At 42.8% G+C, this 22,355-nt stretch overlaps 1 protein-coding gene across 1 annotated transcript in view; it reads left to right on the forward strand.

Moving 5' to 3' along the window:
• Positions 1–22,355, forward strand: part of TBC1D22B (TBC1 domain family member 22B) — a 95,728-nt gene that overhangs the window by 25,269 nt on the left and 48,104 nt on the right. Inside the window, exons 2-4 of the mRNA XM_049765363.1 lie at positions 3,923–3,979; positions 18,306–18,613; positions 21,935–22,114. Coding sequence (XP_049621320.1) covers positions 3,923–3,979; positions 18,306–18,613; positions 21,935–22,114 — 545 coding nt within the window. The remainder of the gene's footprint in view (positions 1–3,922; positions 3,980–18,305; positions 18,614–21,934; positions 22,115–22,355) is intronic.

Here is a 22,355-nt window from a genome sequence, read left to right on the forward strand (position 1 = left end):
ACAGACCAAAGTGGTGCACTGGAGTTAACACCCCCCCCAACTATTTCAAAAGCCATAAAAAGGACACGTATGTCTTTTCAACATTTTATGTATGTTTTCTTTGACAGCTATAGCTCTTGCTGAATATTTTCTTATACAGTGACGATTTTCCCCATTTTTTTTTTTATCTTTTCTTCTCTTTGTGAACTGTTCAATAGGGAATTTGGTGAAAGAGTCTCTCAGTTTAATGCTTATGTTTGAACCAACTCACGGGTATTGTTGGACGTGTTCTTATGCCCCCATATGCACCGATAACACCACGTAGCTTTATTTCTTGTTTGCATAGGCACATTAAAATGGGAAAATACTATACATACAAATAAGTTCTTTTCTAATAGAGATGGGAACACACAAATCTTGTAATGCAATGGGACCTTACACCCTGAACATTAACATAATGACCTGGCACAGGCCTCAGAAGAATGGGCATTCTCCATTCACCCCTGATCTAGGGAAGCCAGCCATGAAACATCCAAGGTTGTCTATAACATCACCTGGAAACAATCCTCTACCAGGGAAGACTCTACTGCTGCTCTGACATCGACCTACTCAAAAGAGACTTCCCTTAACACTGAGAAGACTTAACAACAACAACAACGACCTGCTTACTGGTCAGGGCTTTCTGCATTGCCCTTTAATGGTGAGGTGAAACTAGAGGATGCTCCACACCAGCATGACTTTAATGTAGGATGTGCAGATTCCAGGATCTTTAATACAGAAACCTGATGCCAACAATAGGGACTGTGTGAAAAATAAAACTGTATTGGCACTACAGACAATGGCTTGTATTGAACAAACTAGTTTGCCTGGAGCCTAGAGTTGGTCTTATGCCAGGAAACTTCAGGGGTAGGGTCTCCTTGTATTTAGGCCAAGGCTTTTCCCTTCCATGTCCCCCAAATTTTGGTGGGCCTATGCAAACAATATTTGCCACTCTAACACCATTTTTACTGTGCTCCTTTGACTCTAAACCTTAAAAAAAACTTAAACTTTTGGTGTTAACTTAAACTAATATGTATGTGCATGAAAATGTAAAAAAATATTATGCCTTCAATGTTTAAGGAGTCACATAAATTTCATGGCTTTAGTTTGCTTTGTGCACTGCTAAGAAATGTACTACAATCTGGGGACTTGTGGACAAAGTAATTGTACATGGGTTCTGTTATATTTTTCTTAATGTTCTTTGACTGTAAGTTCAAAATTTAGGCATCAGCAAGGGGATTTCTTCTGAGAACTCTGTTTATGGGTGATTGTCCTTCCACTGTAACTTTACCTTGTCCTCTTTTTTGCATTATTGTTCTCATAATTAAAAAAAATTAATAAAAATAAAAATAATATTCTATATATATTCTATAATATTATATATTATATTCTGTAATATTATATAGAATATTATGTAGAATATAATTTATTATATATTATGTATTATATTCTATATAATATTCTATGTATATTATATATATAGAATAGAATGTTTATTTAATATGTCTTACTTCCTGTACTATTTGTCTGGCAGGTCACTCTTTTCAGTGTGAAATATTACACAGAAAATTATTTTAAAACAGTCATTAAATGAGCTCAGAAATGAGTCAGAAATGAGCTCCCCAGAAATCCCATCACATCTGTTCCCTGTTACATTCCCTTCCCTCTTCTCCTCAGAGATAACTATATCCTTTTCACTTACCAGGCATACTTTGTTATCCTTCAGCTGTCTTAAAATGCATGCTGTGCCTCTAAGCAATACATTTCATTCTGCTAATTGTGTATCAGTATAGTAATCTAGAATTTGCACTATATCATGATATTTCTTTGTTGTTTTTTTTTTTTGGGGGTTTTTTTTTGTGTGGTTTTTTTTTTTTTTTTTTTTTGGTTTTTGGGTCACACCCAGCAGTGCTCAGGGGTTACTCCTGGCTCTATGCTGAGAAATTGCTCCTGGCAGGCTCGGGGGAACATATGGGATTCCGGGATTTGAACCACTGTCCTTCTGCATCTAAGGCAAACACCTTACCACTGTGCTATCTCTCCGGCCCCTCATCATGATATTTCTAAGGGCCACATTGCCACTTTCAGCCCTACCTCATATTTATATTGCTATATAGAAGGTTTTTTTTGTTTGTTTTTTTGGTTTTGGGGTCACACCCGGCAGCGCTCAGGGGTTACTCCTGGCTCTATGCTCAAAAATCGCCCCTCACAGGCACAGGGGACCATATGGGATGCTGGGATTTGAACCACCATCCTTCAGCATGAAAGGCAAACGCTTTACCTCCATGTTATCTCTCCAACCCTGAAGTTTATTTAATGAATTGCTACAGTTTCTCTGTTGACTGTTGATGGACTTAGGTTATTTCTAGTTTATGACTAAAAGGAACCATGGTGAGGTTTGGGGAGATGGCTGAAAGGGCTGGAGCATCTATCTGTCTTGCATCCATGAGAAATGTATGGCCTCATGTAGGCCTGGTGACCACAGAATAGCACTGAGCATGGTCCTGGTGACCCTCATCACACAGCCTGAATAGCCATCAGTGAATAGAAGTATCAAAGCAGTAGATTTTCACCTCTTGATTTCTATAAATTAAAAAAGAAATTTGGCCAGGAGTAACCCGAGTGCTGCCAGGAGTGACCTCAAAACAAACAAACAAAAAATTTGTATGTTTTAAAAAACACATATTTTTGCATATTAATCTTAGGCTGGAGGACCATCCTCTAAAAAAGAAAAAGAGAATAGGAAGGCTCAGTGGCAAAACGGTGTTTGTCTCGCAAGCATGAAGCTGAGACTTGACCCCCTGTCCTGCCCACATGTGCCGAATGTGATCTTGATAGCTCTCTTGTCTGGGACCACAGACAACAGAGTGTATGGTCTCTAGTGCACTGTAGTCACTTGTGTGTATGCCCCATAACTAATAATGCATAGCACCTCTGAGAAATTAGACCCCCAGCAAATACTACACCAGAATGTAGGTAGCACCACAACTAAATGAGTGCCTCCCTCCCCCCCCCCCCCGCAAGCTCATGTTAAGCACAACTAGGACCCCATGACTCCTGGTGAGCATCACAAATAACTATGTGTGTGACTGTAGTCATTAGAACAATTAATAGCAATGGGAAGGGGAGGGAAGGAGGGAGGGAGGGAAGAAGGAAATTAAGAAGGAAATACTGGGACTTTATGTATGCTTATTTCTATCTTGGAAATAGCCAAACTGTGTTTTAGTCAATCATACCACTTTATACATACCCCTAGCTACTATTTGTGAAAATTCCTTGAATTGCTCTTATATAGCAATGCTTCACTTTCTGTTAGCTCAGGTGTTCCTTTGGGGTAGGCAATATTCCCATTATACAATTTCTTGTTTTATGGACGAAAAAACAGGTTCAAAGAGGTCGGGTATCTTTAGTGCCAGTTGACTATAATATTAGGAACCAGAACTGGTGTTTGAATCTGCTTTAGGGGTTTGGAGAGATAGTACAGTGCTTTTGGCACTTGCCTTGCACACAGCTGATGTGGGTTTAACCCCTGGCACCACGTAAATTCCCTCAAACCCCTTCAGAAGTGACCCCTGAGCACAGAATGAGAAGTAAATCTTGAGCACTGCCAGGTATAGCCCCAAACAAGAAATCTTGTCTCCAATTCCAAACTGTTATCTTTTCATGCTACTTTCCTTTACAGTGAGGACTTCTAAGCTTTCATGCTTAAGGCACAGACATTTTAACTGAACAAATGAACTTTTCCAAAGATGTTTTAAAAAAGGTGCTTCTCCATTGGCTCGAGTGTTCTTTGTTCATGGAGGCGTTTTCTTTCTCAGGGACCTTTCATTTTCATGATGCATATGATATTCACTGTCATATTCAGTTTCCTGACACCCAACTTCTCCTTTTGTTGTGCTTTTAGCATCCAACCTGTGTATGGAGCACAGCATCCTCCACTGGACCCTCGGCTCACCAAAAAGTAAGTCAAGATCTTCCCGTGCCTGTGCTCCATTCATCAGTCCTGAACTCTCTCCTGCTTGTTGAGATTAGTGTCCTTTTCTAGCTTCTCTGCTCATTTTGGATTAGAAGGTGAGCAGTATTAAATTCACCATATATTAGAAGCTGCTGATGTATAGGGTTTGGTGTTAGATCATATGTTTTGGTTTAAAAAAGTCTCTATTGAATAGATATTGCCCAGAAATTGAATGGTTGATGACTTGTCCTAGCAGGAGATCTACTGCTCATTGCTTCTGGTCTCCTCCCTTTCTTTTTCATAGAGATGCCTATAAAATCTATATATAGTGTGGAAAACTAAGTAATTGAGAGGTACAGGAGACCCAGGTTCTCCTCCTCCTGAGCCTGTAATAATATAGACTCTTTCTTCTTCTAACACAGTCAATAAGGAAATAAGGTTATGGGCATTGAACTATTTGACTACCTAGAGAAATAGTATATTTAGTATGTACTATTAATAATTTACCTTTTTCCCCCATAATTCTACCAACTCATCTTTTTGCAATTTATCCATTTTGTGGGCACTGATATGTACAAGGCATTGTTTCCAATGAACTCTGGAAACATGACTGCCATTCTGTCCTGGAATATGTTTGCTTTTGAGTTCGTTTGTTTGTTTGTTTCTTTATCAAACTCAATGGTGCTCAGGAGTTATTCCCTGTTCTGTGCTTTCTCAGGGCTCACTCTTTTTTTTTTTTTTTTTTGGTTTTTGGGTCACACCTGGCTGTGCTCAGGGGTTATTTCTGGCTCCAGGCTCAGAAATTGCTCCTGGCAGGCACAGGGGACTATATGGGGTGCCAGGATTCGAACCGATGACCTCCTGCATGAAAGGCAAACGCCTTACCTCCATGCTATCTCTCTGGCCCCTCAGGGCTCACTCTTGGGGGGCTCAGGGATCAGGCAATAGTAGGGATTAAACCCAGGTCTCCTGCATGCAAAGCATACACTCACCCATTGAGCTATCTCTTCATTCTAGAAGCATTGCTTGGTGCCTTTTTATTTTTTTTAATTAGAAACCACTAAGAGGGCCGGGAAGGTGGCGCTAGAGGTAAGGTGTGTCTGCCTTGCAAGCGCTAGCGTAGGAGGGACCACAGTTCGATCCCCTGGTGTCCCATGTGGTCCCCCCAAGCCAGGGGCGATTTCTGAGTGCATAGCCAGGAGTAACCCCTGAGCATCAAATGGGTGTGGCCCAAAAACCAAAAAAAAAAAGAAACCACTAAGAAAAAAAAAAGGGAAAGAAAACCAAAGCTGAAACATAAAAGCAGCTTATAGAGTATAAGCTCTATGAGAGCTGAGACTTCAGTTTGTCACAATACCTTGATTACCTAAATCTGCATGTGACACATAACAGGCATGGAATAAACATTTATGGAACAAAGGTATGAATGCATTACATTTAGTTAGACTGTGGGCTTTTCATTGCAGAAGCTCTCCTTAACATAGTGCTTCTCTCCTGATGGCTGCATAATATTCCATTATGTATATGTACCACAGTTTCTTAGCCATTCATCTGTTGAAGGGCATCTTGGTTGTTTCCAGAGTCTTGCTATGGTAAATAGTGCTGCAATGGGGCCCGGAGAGATAGCACAGCAGCGTTTGCCTTGCAAGCAGCCGATCCAGGACCAAAGGTGGTTGGTTCGAATTCCGGTGTCCCATATGGTCCCCCGTGCCTGCCAGGAGCTATTTCTGAGTAGACAGCCAGGAATAACCCCTGAGCAACGCCGCGTGTGGCCCCAAAACAAAACAAAACAAAAAAAGTGCTGCAATGAATATAGATGTAAAGAAGGGATTTTTGTATTGTATTCTTGTTTTCCTAGGGTATATTCCTAGGAGTGGTATAGCTGGATTGTATGGGAGCTCAATTTCCAGTTTTTGGAGGAATCTCCATATCACTTTCCATAAAGGTTGGACTAGACGGCATTCCCACCAGCAGTGAAAGAGAGTTTCTTTCTCTCCACATCCCTGCCAGCGCTGCTTGTTTTCTCTTCTTTATGATGTGTGCCAATCTCAGTAGCATGAGATGGTACCACACAGTTGTTTTGATTTGCATCTCCCTGACGATTAGTGATGTGGAATATTATGCAGCCATCAGGAGAGATGAAGTCATGAAATTTTCCTATACATGGATGTACATGGAATCTATTATGCTGAGTGAAATAAGTCAGAGATAGAGAGATAGAAAGAGAGAGAGAGAGAGAGAGAGAGAGAGAGAGAGAGAGAGAGAGAGAGAGAGAGATATGCAGAATGGTCTCACTTATTTATAAGTTTTTTTTTTTGGTTTTTTGTTCACACCCGGTGGTGCTCAGGGGTTACTCCTGGCTGTCTGCTCAGAAATAGCTCCTGGAGGGCCCGGAGAGATAGCACAGCAGTGTTTGCCTTGCAAGCAGCCGATCCAGGACCTAAGGTGGTTGGTTCAAATCCCGGTGTCCCATATGGTCCCCCGTGCCTGCCAGGAGCTATTTCTGAGCATACAGCCAGGAGTAACCCCTGAGCACTGCCGGGTGTGGCCCAAAAACCAAAAACCAAAAAAAAAAAAAAAAAAAAAAAAAAAAAGAAATAGCTCCTGGCAGGGACTGGGGATCATATGGGACACCGGGATTCGAACCAACCACCTTTGGTCCTGGATCGGCTGCTTGCAAGGCAAACACTGCTGTGCTATCTTTCCGGGCCCTTATTTATAAGTTTTAAGAAAAATGAAAGTTATTCTTGCAATAATTTTCAGAGACAAAAGAGATGAGGGCTGGAAGATGCAGCTCATGACATGAAGCTCACCACAAAGAGTGATGAGTGCTGTTAGAGAAATAAGTACATTGAAAACTATCCTAACAAGTGAAAGAATGAGGGAAATAGAAAGCCTGTCTTGAGTACAGGTGTGGGTGGGGTGGGAAGAAGGGAGATTTGGGACATTGGTGGTGGGAATGTTGCATTGGTGAAGGGGGGTGTTCTTTACATGACTGAAATCATACAACTAAAATCATATTTGTAATCACAGTGTTTAAATAAAGGTTAAAAAAATAAAAATAGGGGCTGGGAAGGTGGCGCTAGAGGTAAGGTGTCTGTCTGCCTTGCAAGCGCTACCGTAGGATGGACTGCGGTTCCATCCCCCGGCATCCCATATGGTCCCCCCAAGCCAGGAGCGACTTCTGAGCGCATAGCCAGGAGTAACCCCTGAGCATCAAACGGGTGTGGCCCAAAAACCAAAGAGAGAGGGAGGGAGGGAGGGAGGGAGGGGGGGGAGAGAGAGAGAGAGAGAGAGAGAGAAAGAAAGAAAGAAAGAAAGAGAGAAAAAGAAAACACAGTGCTTCTCAATTATTTTCTGTCATGCGAGAGAGAGAGAGAGAGAGAGAGAAAGAAAGAAAGAAAGAAAGAAAGAAAGAAAGAAAGAAAGAAAGAAAGAAAGAAAGAAAGAAAGAAAGAAAGAAAGAAAGAAAGAAAGAAAGAAAGAAAGAAAGAAAGAGAGAAAAAGAAAACACAGTGCTTCTCAATTATTTTCTGTCATGCCCCCCCCAGGAAGAAGAAAACATTTTTCGCGCACCCCGCGCGACTGTAAATAGTATCTTTATTAAAAAAAAACTTTACAAACAACAACAACAACAAAAAAAAAACTTTAACCTGCAAAACAAAAATATATAAAATAATTTGAGCAGATTTTTTTTGTGTGTGTGTGGTTTTTGGTTCACACCCGGCAGTGCTCCTGGCTCCATGCTCAGAAATTGCTCCTGGCAGCACGGGGGACCATATGGGACACCGGGATTCGAACCGATGACCTTACCTCCATGCTATCTCTCCGGCCCCTTGAGCAGATTTTTTAATCAGAGGTGATGTCTGGATTAATGGCTACAATGAGCACGTTTTGCAATGCATAGCTTTTCGAAGTGGGGTTTGAAGCAGGACACAGCAACTCTCAGCTCCAGAGACATATAGAGACATAAACACGGCTTAGCTTGTTATGACAGTGTTTGCCGAGGTCAAACACGCCCCCCTTTATAGAGCCTCGCGCCCCCCCCCCCCCCGGGGGCCGTGCCCCACTATTTGAGAACCACCGCCTTAACAGGAACTTTTTTTTTTTTTTAATAAATTTGCCATTGAGTGAGTAAAAGAATTTTCTGATTTCCAGGCCCGGAGAGATAGCACAGCGGTGTTTGCCTTGCAAGCAGCCGATCCAGGACCAAAGGTGGTTGGTTCGAATCCCGGTGCCCCATATGGTCCTCCATGTCTGCCAGGAGCTATTTCTGAGCAGACAGCCAGGAGTAACCCCTGAGCACCGCCGGGTGTGGCCCAAAAACCAAAAAAAAAAAAAAAAAAGAATTTCCTGATTTCCAGCCAACCAGAGATTCTGGTCTGATGGTCAGTGTGGCAGGCTTAGTTACCTTCCATGCCCATTCTCCCTGCCCCCCCCCCCCCCCCACTGCTGCTTTCAACCATGGTTACTCTGCTACTAAGCAGGAGACAAGGTGCTTAAAGCAGGTATTAGGACAGTTTCAGACCTTTTAGTAATTGCTTGATAGAGGCCGGAGCAGTAGCACAGCAGTAGGGCATCTGCCTTGCGCGTGACTGACTTAGGACGGGCCAAGGTTCGATCCCCTGGCGTCCCCTATGGTTTCCCAAGCCAGGAGCGTTTTCTGAGCATAGAGCCAGGTGTAAACCCCTGTGCATCACTGGCTGTGAACCAAGAACTAAAAAAAATTTTGCTTGATAGTACCAGTGATTGATCTTCGGGGCTCCTTTTCATGGTTAGGGTCAGCAAGCTGTAAAAGAAAGTCTCCTGAGACAGGGCTCCTGGAGATTGCCCTTTTACATCAGAGAGAGCACCTTGTAAAGAGGGAGCACTTTTTGCCTTCATTTTGATGTTTCCTCCTTTGGATGTAGTGAGTGTGAAACTGAGGTGCTAAAAACTGTTGGTAGCTAGCATGGGATGGGGTGGAGGGGGTAGGCCCACAGAACCTCAGCCAGTGCTCAGATACTATTGTCTTTACAGTTGACACATCTTAGTTGAGTATTCTGTTCCCTTGCCAGTTCTGTTCACAGCCAGCCTTTGCTGATTAGTAATAGGTTCATTCCACCATATTTTGTAGTGTTCTTTGAGAAGCACGTAGCTGACATATAAATCTTTGTCCGGCACACTTAGGGCAATGGAATCTGCTTCCCCACTTTATATTTGAGCTGGATTTACCAGACCTTGTCCACATCTGTTGTCAATCGAGTTTTTCCTAATTCTGTGTTTAGGGCAGGTTTTGTGGCATAAAATATACCCCATATGCCAAGACTTTTTTTTTTTTTTTTTTATCATGCAACAAAAATGCCAAGACTTTCTATACTCTTGTTTTCTCACTAATTAATGATACAAAGCCACACTTATTTTCACTTATCACTTGGCAGAGTTGCAGGCATACTTTCTTTTTTTTGTTTTGTTTTGGTTTTTGTTTTTTGTTTTTGGGCCACACCCGTTTGATGCTCACGGGTTACTCCTGGTTATGCACTCAGAAGTTGCTCCTGGCTTGGGGGGACCATATGGGATGCCGGGGGATCGAACCGCGGTCCGTCCTATGGTAGCGCTTGCAAGGCAAACACCTTACCTCTAGCGCCACCTTCCCGGCCCCCGCAGCCATACTTTCAGTTGAATTGCTACTTGGTTCTGCAGTTTGGGAGGAATGCAGTTGCCACTGAGCAGATGATTTCCCCTTGCAATGCATGTGGCAGTTTGCTGGTACTCTCACAACAAGGCACAGCTCTAGGTCTGTAGTGGGCCATTTTACAATTCCAGATTGTTACCATAAAGCATTTATGGCCCTTCTTTTTATTACTCTCTTCACTACATGATTACCTTTCCACTTCAGATTGCCATTAATTACTGAGTGGCTAATTTTCATCACAGCAGAAGCCTTTCCATGAGGTCCTCCATCATCTAAACTGCACAGCAGCGAAGCCATTCCTCGTCCTTGTATATTGACTTCAGTCTGCCAAATTAATTATCATTAGTGATGATATTGCCTGTAATAATTTTTATAGCTCAGATAAAATTAATCTTATTACTGAGTAGCCTCATTGTCCACTCTGACAAGCTTCTAAATGTATTGTTTTCTGATAGTACTTTGGGTAAGGCACTTGTCTTGCACACGGCCAGCCCCAGTTCAATTACTGACACCACATATAGTTTCCTGAGCCCCTCCAGAAGAAGCCCTGAGCACTGCCAGGTGTGTCCCACATCACCCCAAAAACTGCCTCGTTTGCACAAGGCCACACTGGTTATTGAGGGCACTGGATTTTTTTTTTTTACTATGACTGCTTGCTTTACCAGGATCAAAGTACATGTTTCTAAATAAATGTAAAACATGTTGAGTTAGATGGACAGCTATATTATTAAGAACTAGTGTTCATTGACTCACAGAATGGCTGTTCTTTGATTCCTAATTAGTATGATCTTCAGTCTCTTTTCCAAAATAACCTGGGTATTTGTGTTGCCAATTAGCAGGTTATCACCAAAAAACTTGAGCTTTTTTCAAATAAGTCATTTATGGGAATTTTGAGAGTAATTACTATCATCTTCACTTCTAACATTCTTTCTTTTTTTTTTAATTTTTTATTTTTAATTATGAGAACAAAGATGCAAAGAAAGAGGACAAGGTAAAGACAATCACCCATCACATAATTCTCAGAAGAAGTCCCCTTGCTGATATCTTAACTTTGAACTTTCAGCCTAAGAACATTAAGATAAATAAAACAGAATCCATGTATAATTACTTTGTTCCTCAAGTCCCCAGATTGTAATACATTATAATATTTCTTAGCAGCAGAGAAGGCAATCTAAAGTCATAAAACTTATGTAACTCCTTAGACATTAGAGGCACAGTATTTTTTTACATTTCTATGTACATGCATATTAGTTTAAGTTAACCTCAAAAGTTTAAGTGGGTTTTTTTTTAAGGATTAGAGTCAAAGGAGCACAGTAAAAACAGTGTTAGAGTAGCAATTGTTGTTTGCATAGGCCCACCAAAATATGAGGGGCATGGAAAGGAATAGCCTTGGCCTAAATACAGAGACCTACCCCTGAAGTTTCCTGGCATAAGAACAACTCTAGGCTCCAGGCAAGCTAGATCGTCCAATCCAAGACATTGTCTGTAGTGCCAACACACTTTTATTTTTCACATAGTCTCTCTAACATTTTTTCTTTATTACCACTTGTGAGCTCCATAATGATGAGCAAATTACTTAACCTTCTTTAATATTTCTTATCCATAAATCTCACAGAATTGTTACAAGAGTTAAATGAGAAATTTGTAAAAAGTGCTTTTTAAACTATAATTTGACATGCAATTGTAAGGAGGTATCATAGGCCAGTTTATTCGTAGCTTTGATATAGTTTCATTTAATCATGCCTTTTTGTTTTATATATATAGTTAATTTGATACTATTTGAGACAATATTCAAATTAGGCAGCCTGTAAACCAAAGACAGCCCAGGCAGAATTTGCTGGGTTGATTTTTGTTACTTGAACAATTGGGTTTGTTAGAAGGAAGGAGCATTTCTACTCCAAGAGCCACATCCCTAGCTGAGACTTCTTTCCAATCTGCTCAGATGGGTGTGACATGCTGGTGCCGATAGGAAGTGTTTGTGCAGGGAGAGTGGGCACTGTTAGCTGTGCACACTCAGGGAGTTACAATTGTGGGGTCTGTGCTCACTTTTCCTGGTGGTTCCTCTTTCCAAGCTCAAATCCCTTTGTGCATCAAGCCTCTTTTTTTTTTTTTTTTTTATCACTTTGGGTCTTCAAAGCAGTGCTCAAGAGACCACAGGGCTCCAGTGGTGATTCTTGGCCAGCTGGGCCTGTTGGGGCCAAAAAACTGAAAACAAAATAAACTAGCACAAGAAAGTGGGTATACAGGTCCAGAGAGAAAGTACATGGGTGGGGCAGGAGAGATAGCATGGAGGTAAGGCCCGAGCCTGCCAGGAGCAATTTCTGAGCGTAGAGCAAGGAGTAACCCCTGAGTGCTGCCGGTTGTGACCCAAACAACCCCCCCCCCAAAAAAAAAAGTACGTGGGTAAGGTACTTGCCTTGCATGTGGACAACCTGGGTTTGATCAGTAGCATAGGGTTCCCTGAGGGTTCACTACCTCCAGGAGTATTTCCTGAGTGCAGAGCCAGGAGTAACTCCTGAGAGCTGCTGGGTGAGTGCAGAGCCAGGAGTAACTCCTGAGAGCTGCTTGGTGTGACCCCAAAACTAAAAAAAAAAAAAAAAGAAAGAAAGAAAAAGAAAATGGGTATACTTAAAACTTAGTCCAGAGTGAACTGATACCCAGTGGCTAACCATGTATGTCAACTGTAGGGGATGTATGAAATTTATCTTCTCTGCAGAGAAGTAAATGAATAAATTTGCAAAGGCTTCAAAGCTTTAACTCTCATTTCATCCCTCATCTGTAGATTTTTTTTTTTTTTTTTTTTTTTTGGGCCACACCCAGCGTTGCTCAGGGGTTACTCCTGGCTGTCTGCTCAGAAATAGCTCCTGGCAGGCACCTGGGACATCGGGATTCGAACCAACCACCTTTGGTCCTGGATCGGCTGCTTGCAAGGCAAACACCGCTGTGCTATCTCTCCAGGCCCTTTTTTTTTTTTTTTTTTTTTTGGCTTTCTCTCAGAGGTGAACCTTGTACCTTCTTTTTACTCTCATTCTCTTTCATTCTTTTTTTACTGGGGCTGGGAGGTACGGGGAGGTTTGAGCCATACCCAGGAATGCTCAGGGCTTACCTGCTGACTCAGCAGCTAGGAATCACTACACTGGTGAGGCTCAAGAGAACATAAAGGATGCTGGATATCAAACCCAGCTTGGCCACATGGAAGACAAATGTACTACCACTATGCTCTCTCTTCGGTCTCTCCTCTTTCATTTTTTTACATTTTAATTTGATTTTTTGGGGGCGCTTCCTCAGCATTGTTTAAGGTTTACTTACAGTTCTGTGCTCAGGGATTACTAGTGGTAGGCCTCTTGGGGACTACGGGGATTGTCTTACCCACTGTTCTGTGTCTCTGGCTATGTTTTATTCTTCATAAAAATCTGAAGTATGTTCATAGACAAAGTTTTTCCTTCCATCTTGATTCACGGCACCTTCAGTGTTGCGTTCACTGGAAGTGGCTTCTCTCTCTGAGCCTGGCTTTTCCTCCTGTGAGCTGGCAGAGGACTTTGGAGCGGCCACCGGGTAACTGCTTTTCATGCCCAGCTGATGAAAGTGGTGATCGCGAGCAATGTCATGGACATTACTCATTCCCGAGGGGCCAATGGGCTCTGTACCATGTGCATGTACCATGTACCATGTGTGTACTATGTGCTGCTGCCTCTGTGTCTCTCCCTCCTGTGAGTGAGCTTTGTGAGGGGCATGTTCTCAGAGGGAGATTGTTTCCCCCAGAAGGCTCCCTTTATAGTGAGTGGCTCTCATTCTGGCTTCACACTCACATCCCTTTAGGTGACACCAGCCACTTCCTTTACAAAGGCTGAGCTGACTTTTCCCCCCACCTCCCCACCCCTCATCCAAGATCCCAGACTATGAGGAGAGGGGGCGAAAGGACTGGGAACCTGTGGTGTTTCTAACTACTGAGGATGTAACCTCAGAGGTGTGAGTATCAATTCTGTGTGCATATGCAGGCAGGGCCAAACAAACTCACCCTGGCATTCTCTGGGCAAGTGCTATAAGCCACGAGGCTATTTTCTGGTCCCTTCTCACATAGGGTCATTTACAGCAGGACCTTTCTGATCACTACAGCCCCAAACCTGACTCTTTTTTTTTTTGGGTGGGGGAACACACTTGGTTTTACTCAAGGATTACTCCTGGCTCTGAGCTGAGGAATCCCTCCTGGTGGGCATGGGGGACCATGTGGGATGCTGGGAAATTGAATTCAGATTGGCCATTTATAAAACTGGTGCCTACCCGCTGTACTATTGGACTGGTACCCAGACCTGACGTTTGTAATTGTGTATTTGGGTTTACAGTTCTGTGGGCTTGGTGTCCTTCACATATCAAGAAGGTATTTAGGAAATAGCAACCAGAAGAAACCTGGGGGTTAGCCTTGGGCTTTGTTTGGCTTTTTTGGACTCAGTGGGTGAGGTCTTGAACATGGAGGCCTATGAGAAAATAGTAAGCAATATCACACATCCCCATGTGGTTGTCTCCAGGCACAAATCATCAGCTCAGCCACCTGCTTGCGATTGACAGTGGCCTTTTAGGAGTGTATCTGAACCACTGGCACAGAGGTGATGTTCATCGTCGTGGAGTCCGTGGTTGGTCTGCCCCTGGCCCCATGGGTGCTGGACTCACACAGTTGTTAACATTGAGTCACTTCCACTTGGTTTTCCTGGGCCCAGCTGGGCTCTTGTTCATTTCAATTGTTCATTGAATGGCTTATATATACTCTTAGGAGTTGGTTACAACCACCAAAACAGCCTTTCTTTTAGTGAATAAAAAGTATAATAATGCTCATTGTAGAAAACATGAATAATTCAGAGTAGTATAAAAATGAAATCAACTATCACCTTTAATCCTATAGGTCAAAGATAAGCACATTTTGGGGGCGGGAGAGATAGCATGGAGGTAAGGCATTTGCCTTGCCTCCAGAAGGATGGTGGTTCGAATCCCAGCATCTCATATGGTCCCCGGAGCCAGCCAGGAGCACTTTCTGAGAGTAGAGCCAGAAGTATCCCCTGAGCACTGCCGGGTGTGACCCAAAAAAAAAAAACAACAAAAAAAGATAAGCACATTTTGATATATTTTCTGTCTGACTTTTCTGTATTCATACATTTTAAAAAACAGGTCATGAAAATATATAATATTGGTTTCTGCTTCACTAGATCATTTTTAAGTGTTATTAAATAGCCTTCAATTATGGTTATTTCTAAAGGGCAGCATAACATTCTATCAGGTGAATGAATCATTTTAACTCATCTTTTAGTTTGTTTGTTTTGGGATCATACCTGGTGATGCTCAGGGGTCATTTATATTTCACTAGGGAATTACACTTTGTGGTGATTGGGGATCAGATGAGATGCCAGGGTATCGAACTTGGGTTGGCCACACACAAGGCAAGTACCCTACCCATTGTACTATCTCTCAAACCCCATAAATTATGTTCAGTTTCTAGATGTTTATATTTATTACAGTTTTGAACTCACATAAATTGACATTGTAATTTTTTTTAGATTACCTTTTTTTGATTTCTATTTTTTTCCCACTGTAAAATCCTGAACCATTTTAAGGCTATGTATGTTGCTAGTTTGCTTTCCTGCAATTTGCACAACTTGTACCACCAGGTTGTCTTGCTACATCCTGGTGAGCTGTTTAGCATCTTTGTAATCTGATGAGTGAAGAATGACATCTTGTTTCTACCACTGTTGAACTTGTTTTGCTCTTGTAATCTTGTGTTCTTTTATATTTTGTGTAATGATGTCTTTTCCTTACTCTGTAAGGCTAGTGTTTGAAAATGCTGCCTCAGTGCTAATGTCTTGCTCCTTGTGAAGTGTTAGTAACAGGGATATTCTGTTGAGCTCTTCATTACCATACTATATCACTGTTGTCAGTATTAATAACATTTTATTCTTCAGAATAGGTCTCACCTGAGGGAATGGAAAAAAATATGAAACTAACGGCCTATACCAAAAGGGAAGAAACACCTTTTGGAAATGGGGCAACTTCTGCTCATCAGGCAGAGCTTTGTTTTCACTGGAGAGTGTCCCTGTCTTGCTAAGAGCAAACAGTTAGGTGTTGTTAATGATGTTTTGACATGGTGTTGTTCTAGTCCTCAAGTAGTATATTTATGTCAGTCTCTTCCCTTTGTTCCTAGTTTGGAATGTGAGTTAAAGTAATCCCAATTTACATAATTTCCTGGAGCCAGAATGAGAGCCTCTGACAAATTTAGGTAAGACAGAGAAAAAGTCTAAGAAAATAAGAGTGGTCTACATGATATAGGACGAGGCTCTCTCCTCAAGAGTTAATCGAATGTTTCTCAAACTGCAGTCATGAACCTTGGTCACAACTCTGTTATTCTGTACAATTATTTCCGAAACACATTTTGAAAATAACTCATTTTATCTATTAAAATGACTTGACTTTTGGGCCACACCCGGCAATGCTCGGGGTTACTCCTGACTCAACGCTCAGAAATCGATCCTGGCAGGCTTGGGGGACCATATAGGACATCAGGATTCGAACCAATGACCTTCTGCATGAAAGGCAAATGCCTTACCTCCATGCTATCCTTCTAGCCCCCAAAATGACTTGTTTTTAAAAGGAACTTTATACCTTGTGTAAGTGGAAAATCATTTGCCAACTTCATTTACCCACATAAAAAATAACCTTAAAAAATAAACACACAAAGGACCTGAGGTATAGAATAATGGGTAGGGTGCTTGCCTTGTATGCAGCTAGTAGAATTCAATCCCCGATACCTCATATGGTCCCCTGATCCCCACCAGGAGTGATCCTTGAGCACAGAGCTAGGAAGTAAGTCTTGGGTACAGCTGAGTGTGACCTCAAAACCAAAATGAACAAGTAAACAGTGAAAAATAAAGAAATTTACTAAATTCTTTTGTGGCAGGGGGAGGGCGACGCTCAGTGATGCTGAGGGGTTACTCCTAGTTCTGCACTCAGGAATTACTCCTGATGGTACATGAGTGGCACCATATGGGGTGCCAGGGATTGAAACTAAATAGGACTCATGCAGGGCAAGTTCCTTACCTCCTGTGCTCTTAAGCCCCAATTATACTAAATTCTAAGCCAGATCCCGTTGCTTGCATATAAGTTGATCCTGAGGCTGCCCTTAAAATATTTAAGTATGAGCCCTGAGTTGTAGCATTTGCCTTGCGTGCGGCCAACTTGAGTTCAATTCCCTGCATCCCATATGGTTTCACTCATGAACCATCAGAAGTAATTCTTGAGTGTAGAGTCAGGAATAATCTCTGAGCACCGCCAAGTGTGGGCTAAAAACAAAACAAAACAAAAGCAATATTTTAACTAGTCTTAAAAGTCAGAGTATAGGCAAACTAAGATGATCTTCTGAAGGTTAGCAGGACTTTCACAAAATGAGAACAATTTGTTTACTTCTGAACTCAGAATTTATATTATATGTGGAATACCTAATATTGTGTGTAGGTTATGACCTATAAGGAATGGGGTCAGGGATCAGAGGTCCTCAAACTTTTAAATTGGGAGCCAATTCACTGCCCCTAAGATTGTTGGAGGGCTGAACTATAGTTAAAATAACAAACTATGGGGGTTGGAGCAGTAGCACAGCAGGTAGGGCTTTTGCCTTGCACGCAGTCTACCTGGGTTCAATCCCCAACATCCCTGAAGCCTGCCAGGTGTGATTTCTGAGCACAGAATCAGGAGCAACACCTGAATGCTGCCGGGTATTGCCCCCTCCTCCCCCCAAAAAACGAACAAATTCCTATGCATACTGCACAAATCTTATTTTGAAATTAAAAAAAAAAAAACAGGAACAAATACAATATTTAATTTTTGTTTTTGTTTTTGGGTCACACCTGGCAGCGCTCAGGGGTTACTCCTGGCTCTATGCTCAGAAGTCACTCCTGGCAGGCTCAGGGGACCATGTGGGATGCCGGGATTCGAACCACAGACCTTCTGCATGCAAGGCAAATGCCTTACCTCCATGCTATCTCTTCGGTCCCAAAAACAATATATATATATATTTTTGGGGGGGGGGGGTTTTGGGCCACACCGGCGGTGCTCAGGGGTTACTCCTGGCTGTCTGCTCAGAAATAGCTCCTGGCAGTTACGGGGGACCATATGGGACACCGGGATTTGAACCAACCACTTTAGGTCCTGGATCGGCTGCTTGCAAGGCAAACGCCGCTGTACTATCTCTCCGGGCCCCAAAAACAATATTTAAAATGAAGAAAAAGCAAAGCTAAATCAACAAACTTGCCAGTATTTCAAGGAGAACTATTGGCTTTTGGCAGCCATAGTGTAAGGATTCATGCCTTAGGACTGAGAGGAGGAATCGAGAGACAGAGAAGGGGAGTCAGGAGTTGTAGAGTGTGGCGCACATCCTGCACATGTGCAGTGTGGGCCTAGGACGAATTGGCTGCTGAGAATGACAGGCAGTGGCAGAAAAACACCAGTGGGCTGGATAAGTGTCCTCGGCTGGTCACATGTGGCCTGTGTCCCGTCTGCCGTAGTTTGAGGACCCTTGCTTTAGGTCGTGCTATCGTATCGTAACAGGTTAACCTTGAATTCTTAGTGAACTGGTCCAACAAATGTTTATTTCTTGCTCATCCTAATACTCCTCTCTTAAAGCTTCATCAAAGAACGGTCAAAAGTCAATGCAGTTCCTCTGAAGAGTAAGAAGGCCTCCAGTTTTCACGAATTTGCCCGGAATACCAGTGATGCTTGGGACATTGGTGATGATGAGGAAGAGGACTTTTCTTCCCCTTCTTTCCAAACTCTGAACTCAAAAGTTGCTTTGGCAACTGCGGCCCAAGTCCTAGAAAACCACAGCAAGCTGAGGGTGAAACCAGAACGATCCCAGTCCACAACATCTGACATTCCTGCTAGCTACAAGGTCATAAAGTCCAGCAGTGATGCCCAGCTGTCAAGAAATTCCAGTAAGTCTTAATGCTCCCGTCCATGCCACAGCCTTTTCAGCACAATGCATTTCATTCATTTGTTCATTTCTTTGCTGAATAATTGATTTTTGGACCAAACCATCCTGTACTCAGTGCTTACTCCTGGCTCTGTGCTCAGGGCTCACACCCAGCCGGGCTCAGGTGGATCTAACCCAGGTTGTGGCTCTCTAGGCTATCCCTCACCTTTGTCACTGGATCACAGATGAGTACACTCAATCCTAAAATTGTAGATCTTAGGATTTAGTACATTCAATCCTAAGACATGAAAATAGTGAGCCTGACACCATTGTGTTGAATTTCCTTACCCCCCTCCTTTTTTTTAGAACTCAGACCTAGTACCATTTCTCCTAGTGGTGCTCAGGAGGCCATATGTGGTTCTGCATGGAAGGCTACCTATCCACACTGGACTCTCTTTCTAGTTCTAGTGACTCATTTTGGTGGCTGCTTGACTTCTGGGAGCTGAACCTTTTCTCCTTGACCCATGGGTGTTCCTCCTGCTCTTTCTTCCTTTCCTCATGATGAAGTCCCAAATTTATGTAGTTTCATTGATTCTCATTGCTTTAGGCCCTGTCAAGTTTAAGAATATTGACTAATGACTTTGGTATAAGGTTATCTTTTTTTTTACCTGTTCTTTTTTTTTTTTTTCTTAAATAGGGCTACACCCAGTAGTGCAGGAAGACTTAGAGCAATGCAGTGCTCAAGAACTACTGGGGTACAGTGCCAGAAACCGGAGTAAGGGTCATGTACATACTTGGCATGTGCTCTGTCACTTGAGCTATCTATCACCTAACTCCTTTGCTCTGTGTGTGTGTGTGTGTGTGTGTGTGTGTGTGTGTGTGTGTGTGTGTGTGTGTGTGTGTGTGTGTGTGTGTGTGTGTGTGTGTGTGTGTATTGGGTGGTGGGCACACCTGGTGTTGCTCAGGACTTACCGTAGGCTGTGCACTCAGAGATTATTCCTTGAAGAGGTCAAGTGACCATATGGGGTGTTCAGGATTAAATCCAGGTTGGCCATAGGTAAGGCAAGTGTCCGACCCACTGTACTGCCTCTCAGACCCTTTTCTTCTTCTGTTCTCAAGGGACTGAGGCCTTGTGCCTGAGGCCCTGGTTCACAACTTCCTGCCTGTGAGGTGGGAGGAAATGCTTCATCTGTTTCTTTCCAAAAATTGGCATTCAGTGCTGGTTGAAATTTATCAGATAAAGCCTGATGGTTTCTGATGGTTGGATACTCTGTGTACTCTTATAAGTATCCATTGTAATGTTGAATGCCTCCCAAAGATATTTTATGGAAGTAAGTTATTCTGAGCTGGAGAGGGAGGTGCCATTATTCGAGTGGAAGTTCAAATTGTAGACAGGTAAAAAATGAAAAGGAGGGCCGGAGAGATAGTATGGAGGTAAGGCATTTGCAGAAGGACTGTGGTTCGAATCCCGGTATCCCATATGGCCCCCCGAGCTTGCCAGGAACAATTTCTGAGCTTAGAGCCAGGAGTAAGCAAGCCCTGAGCGCTGCTGGGTGTGACCCCCCCCCCCAAAAAAAAAAAAAAGGAAATAGAGGATTATCAGAGCCCAGGAGTTCAGATTCACATTATAGAACTTTTAGTTTTAGACTAAAGCATGTACTCTGGAAGTTAGACTCGCAGTCCTCTAAAATCATTCTTCAGTCTGTTGCCATCACTGATTTAGGACTCAGCTTACATCTTCAGACAAGCCACTCTCAGACAAGCACTCAATTTCTGATGGACAAGGTGGCTACAACTATAGTCTGTGCAGTGTCTTTAAATCGTGATGAAAGTGTCTATGCATCCTAGATATGCATCCTAAAGGCACCAACAAGAAGCCATTCGTTCTGCCATCCTCTCTAAGGTTGCTTGTGCAGCTGGCACCACCTGAACTCTTCCCCTAGGACCTGCCCGCCTTAGCAGAGGCACACACCTGTCTCTGCATTACTTATTGCAGCATTACTTGCATTTCTAGACCCAGAGTTGGATCATGTTCTGTCAGTCTACTAGAGTTCTGCTAGTTGGTGTTAACCAGTGAGTTATTTTTGTGAGTGTTACTCTTTAAAACCCACATTGATCAATGATATGAAATAGTTATGGGAAGGTGTCAGAATTTGTTGTTGTTTTATCATTTTGTTTTGTTTAGAGTCAACCCAGCAGTCTCAGGGCTTACTCTGGCTCTATGCTCAGGGATCATTCCTAGTGGGTCTTGGGGAAACCATATGAGGTACCAGATTGAACCGGGTTGACTGCATTCAAGACAATTGCCTACCTGTTGTACTATGGCACCAGTCCCAGAATTTGAAGCTGAGTTTGCACAATATAATAAACAAGAATTTTGAATGAGACAGACCTAAGGTAGCATCTTGGCTCTCAGTTGAAAATTACTGAACCTCTCTAAACCGTAAATTGCTCATCAGTAAAATAGTATAAAATAGTAATAATTTCCACCAGATGTTGTAAAGGTCCAGTAAGATATAAGATGTTATGAACCACGCAATGCCTTCAATTAGTATTAGTACTAGTACTAGTAATAAGAATACTAGTAATACTAGTATAACAATAATACTAGTAGTACTAGTATTAGTACTGATCTGTTTCTTTCTCCTAGTGCTATCTAGTTTAGAAATTCTAGGACCTGATGTAGAGTTCTATTGAAAGCCAGGCTCCTGGTATTCTGATCAGACCCCAGCAGAAGAGGATACTGGTGCATTTTTCTGGTGCTCCTGGGACATTGCAGGGATGCAGAGATACTGCAGCTGTGCATGATGACCAAGAGCTTCACACCCAGATGCCAGCACATTGATGAATCTAGAGCAGGCTAGAGGAACCAGAAGTCTGGACAGCTGGGTTTCAGGAGAGCAGCCACCACATTTTATCACCATGTCTTTATTTTTTCTGTACTCTGTGATGTGGAAAGTGAAGGTCAACACTGCCTGAGCCTCTACCACCCCCTAAGCCTACTATTATGCATTAAGAAGCTCCAGGTTAGAGTATAAAGAAAACATTGTCTTGCCCACTGGAATCTCCAAGAAAGTGCTTAGAGTTGCTAAAGCACCAAGTGTTTCTGCTAACACAGTTACTCTGTGCCCTTGTGTGTTTGCTTAAAAGCTCAGCCCTTCCTCTGGGGCACCCAGCAGGGTTTCCATCTCTTCAGAGCCCCTTTGGCACTCCAGGCCATGACTCTATGGAGATTGGCTTCACAACAGATAGGCCTCAAGGTCTGAGGTTTCTCAGAAGCCCTGCTCTTCACAGCCTGCTTTCTTTCTCTCTCTCTCTCTCTCTCTCTCTCCAATGGCCACAGGTGACTCCTGCCTGAGGAACCCACTCCACAAACAGCAGTCCCTCCCACTCCGACCCATCATCCCCCTCGTGGCCCGGATCTCAGACCAGAATGCTTCTGGAGCACCTCCAATGACTGTTCGGGAAAAGACGCGTTTAGAAAAATTCCGCCAGCTTCTCTCCAATCACAACACTGACTTAGGTGAGTTCCCTGGCACCCTGACTCTAAAGGCAGGGCCTCTTGGTGATGGAATCCTCAGAGACCTGGAAGCCATTGCTCTTTATTTCTTCCTTCTTTTACTTTTCCAGCACCTCCCGATCTGGTGTCCACTGCAGTGATATGCAGGTATTAAGTGAGAAGTATGCTGCTAGAAGTTAGGAACCAAATTAGGTGGGACTGAATTCTGGCCTGTAGACCATAGTGCAGCTCTTCTCCCCATCTC

The sequence above is a fragment of the Suncus etruscus genome, chromosome 18 (assembly GCF_024139225.1).
Source record: "Suncus etruscus isolate mSunEtr1 chromosome 18, mSunEtr1.pri.cur, whole genome shotgun sequence".
In the NCBI taxonomy this organism is placed as follows: domain Eukaryota; kingdom Metazoa; phylum Chordata; class Mammalia; order Eulipotyphla; family Soricidae; genus Suncus; species Suncus etruscus.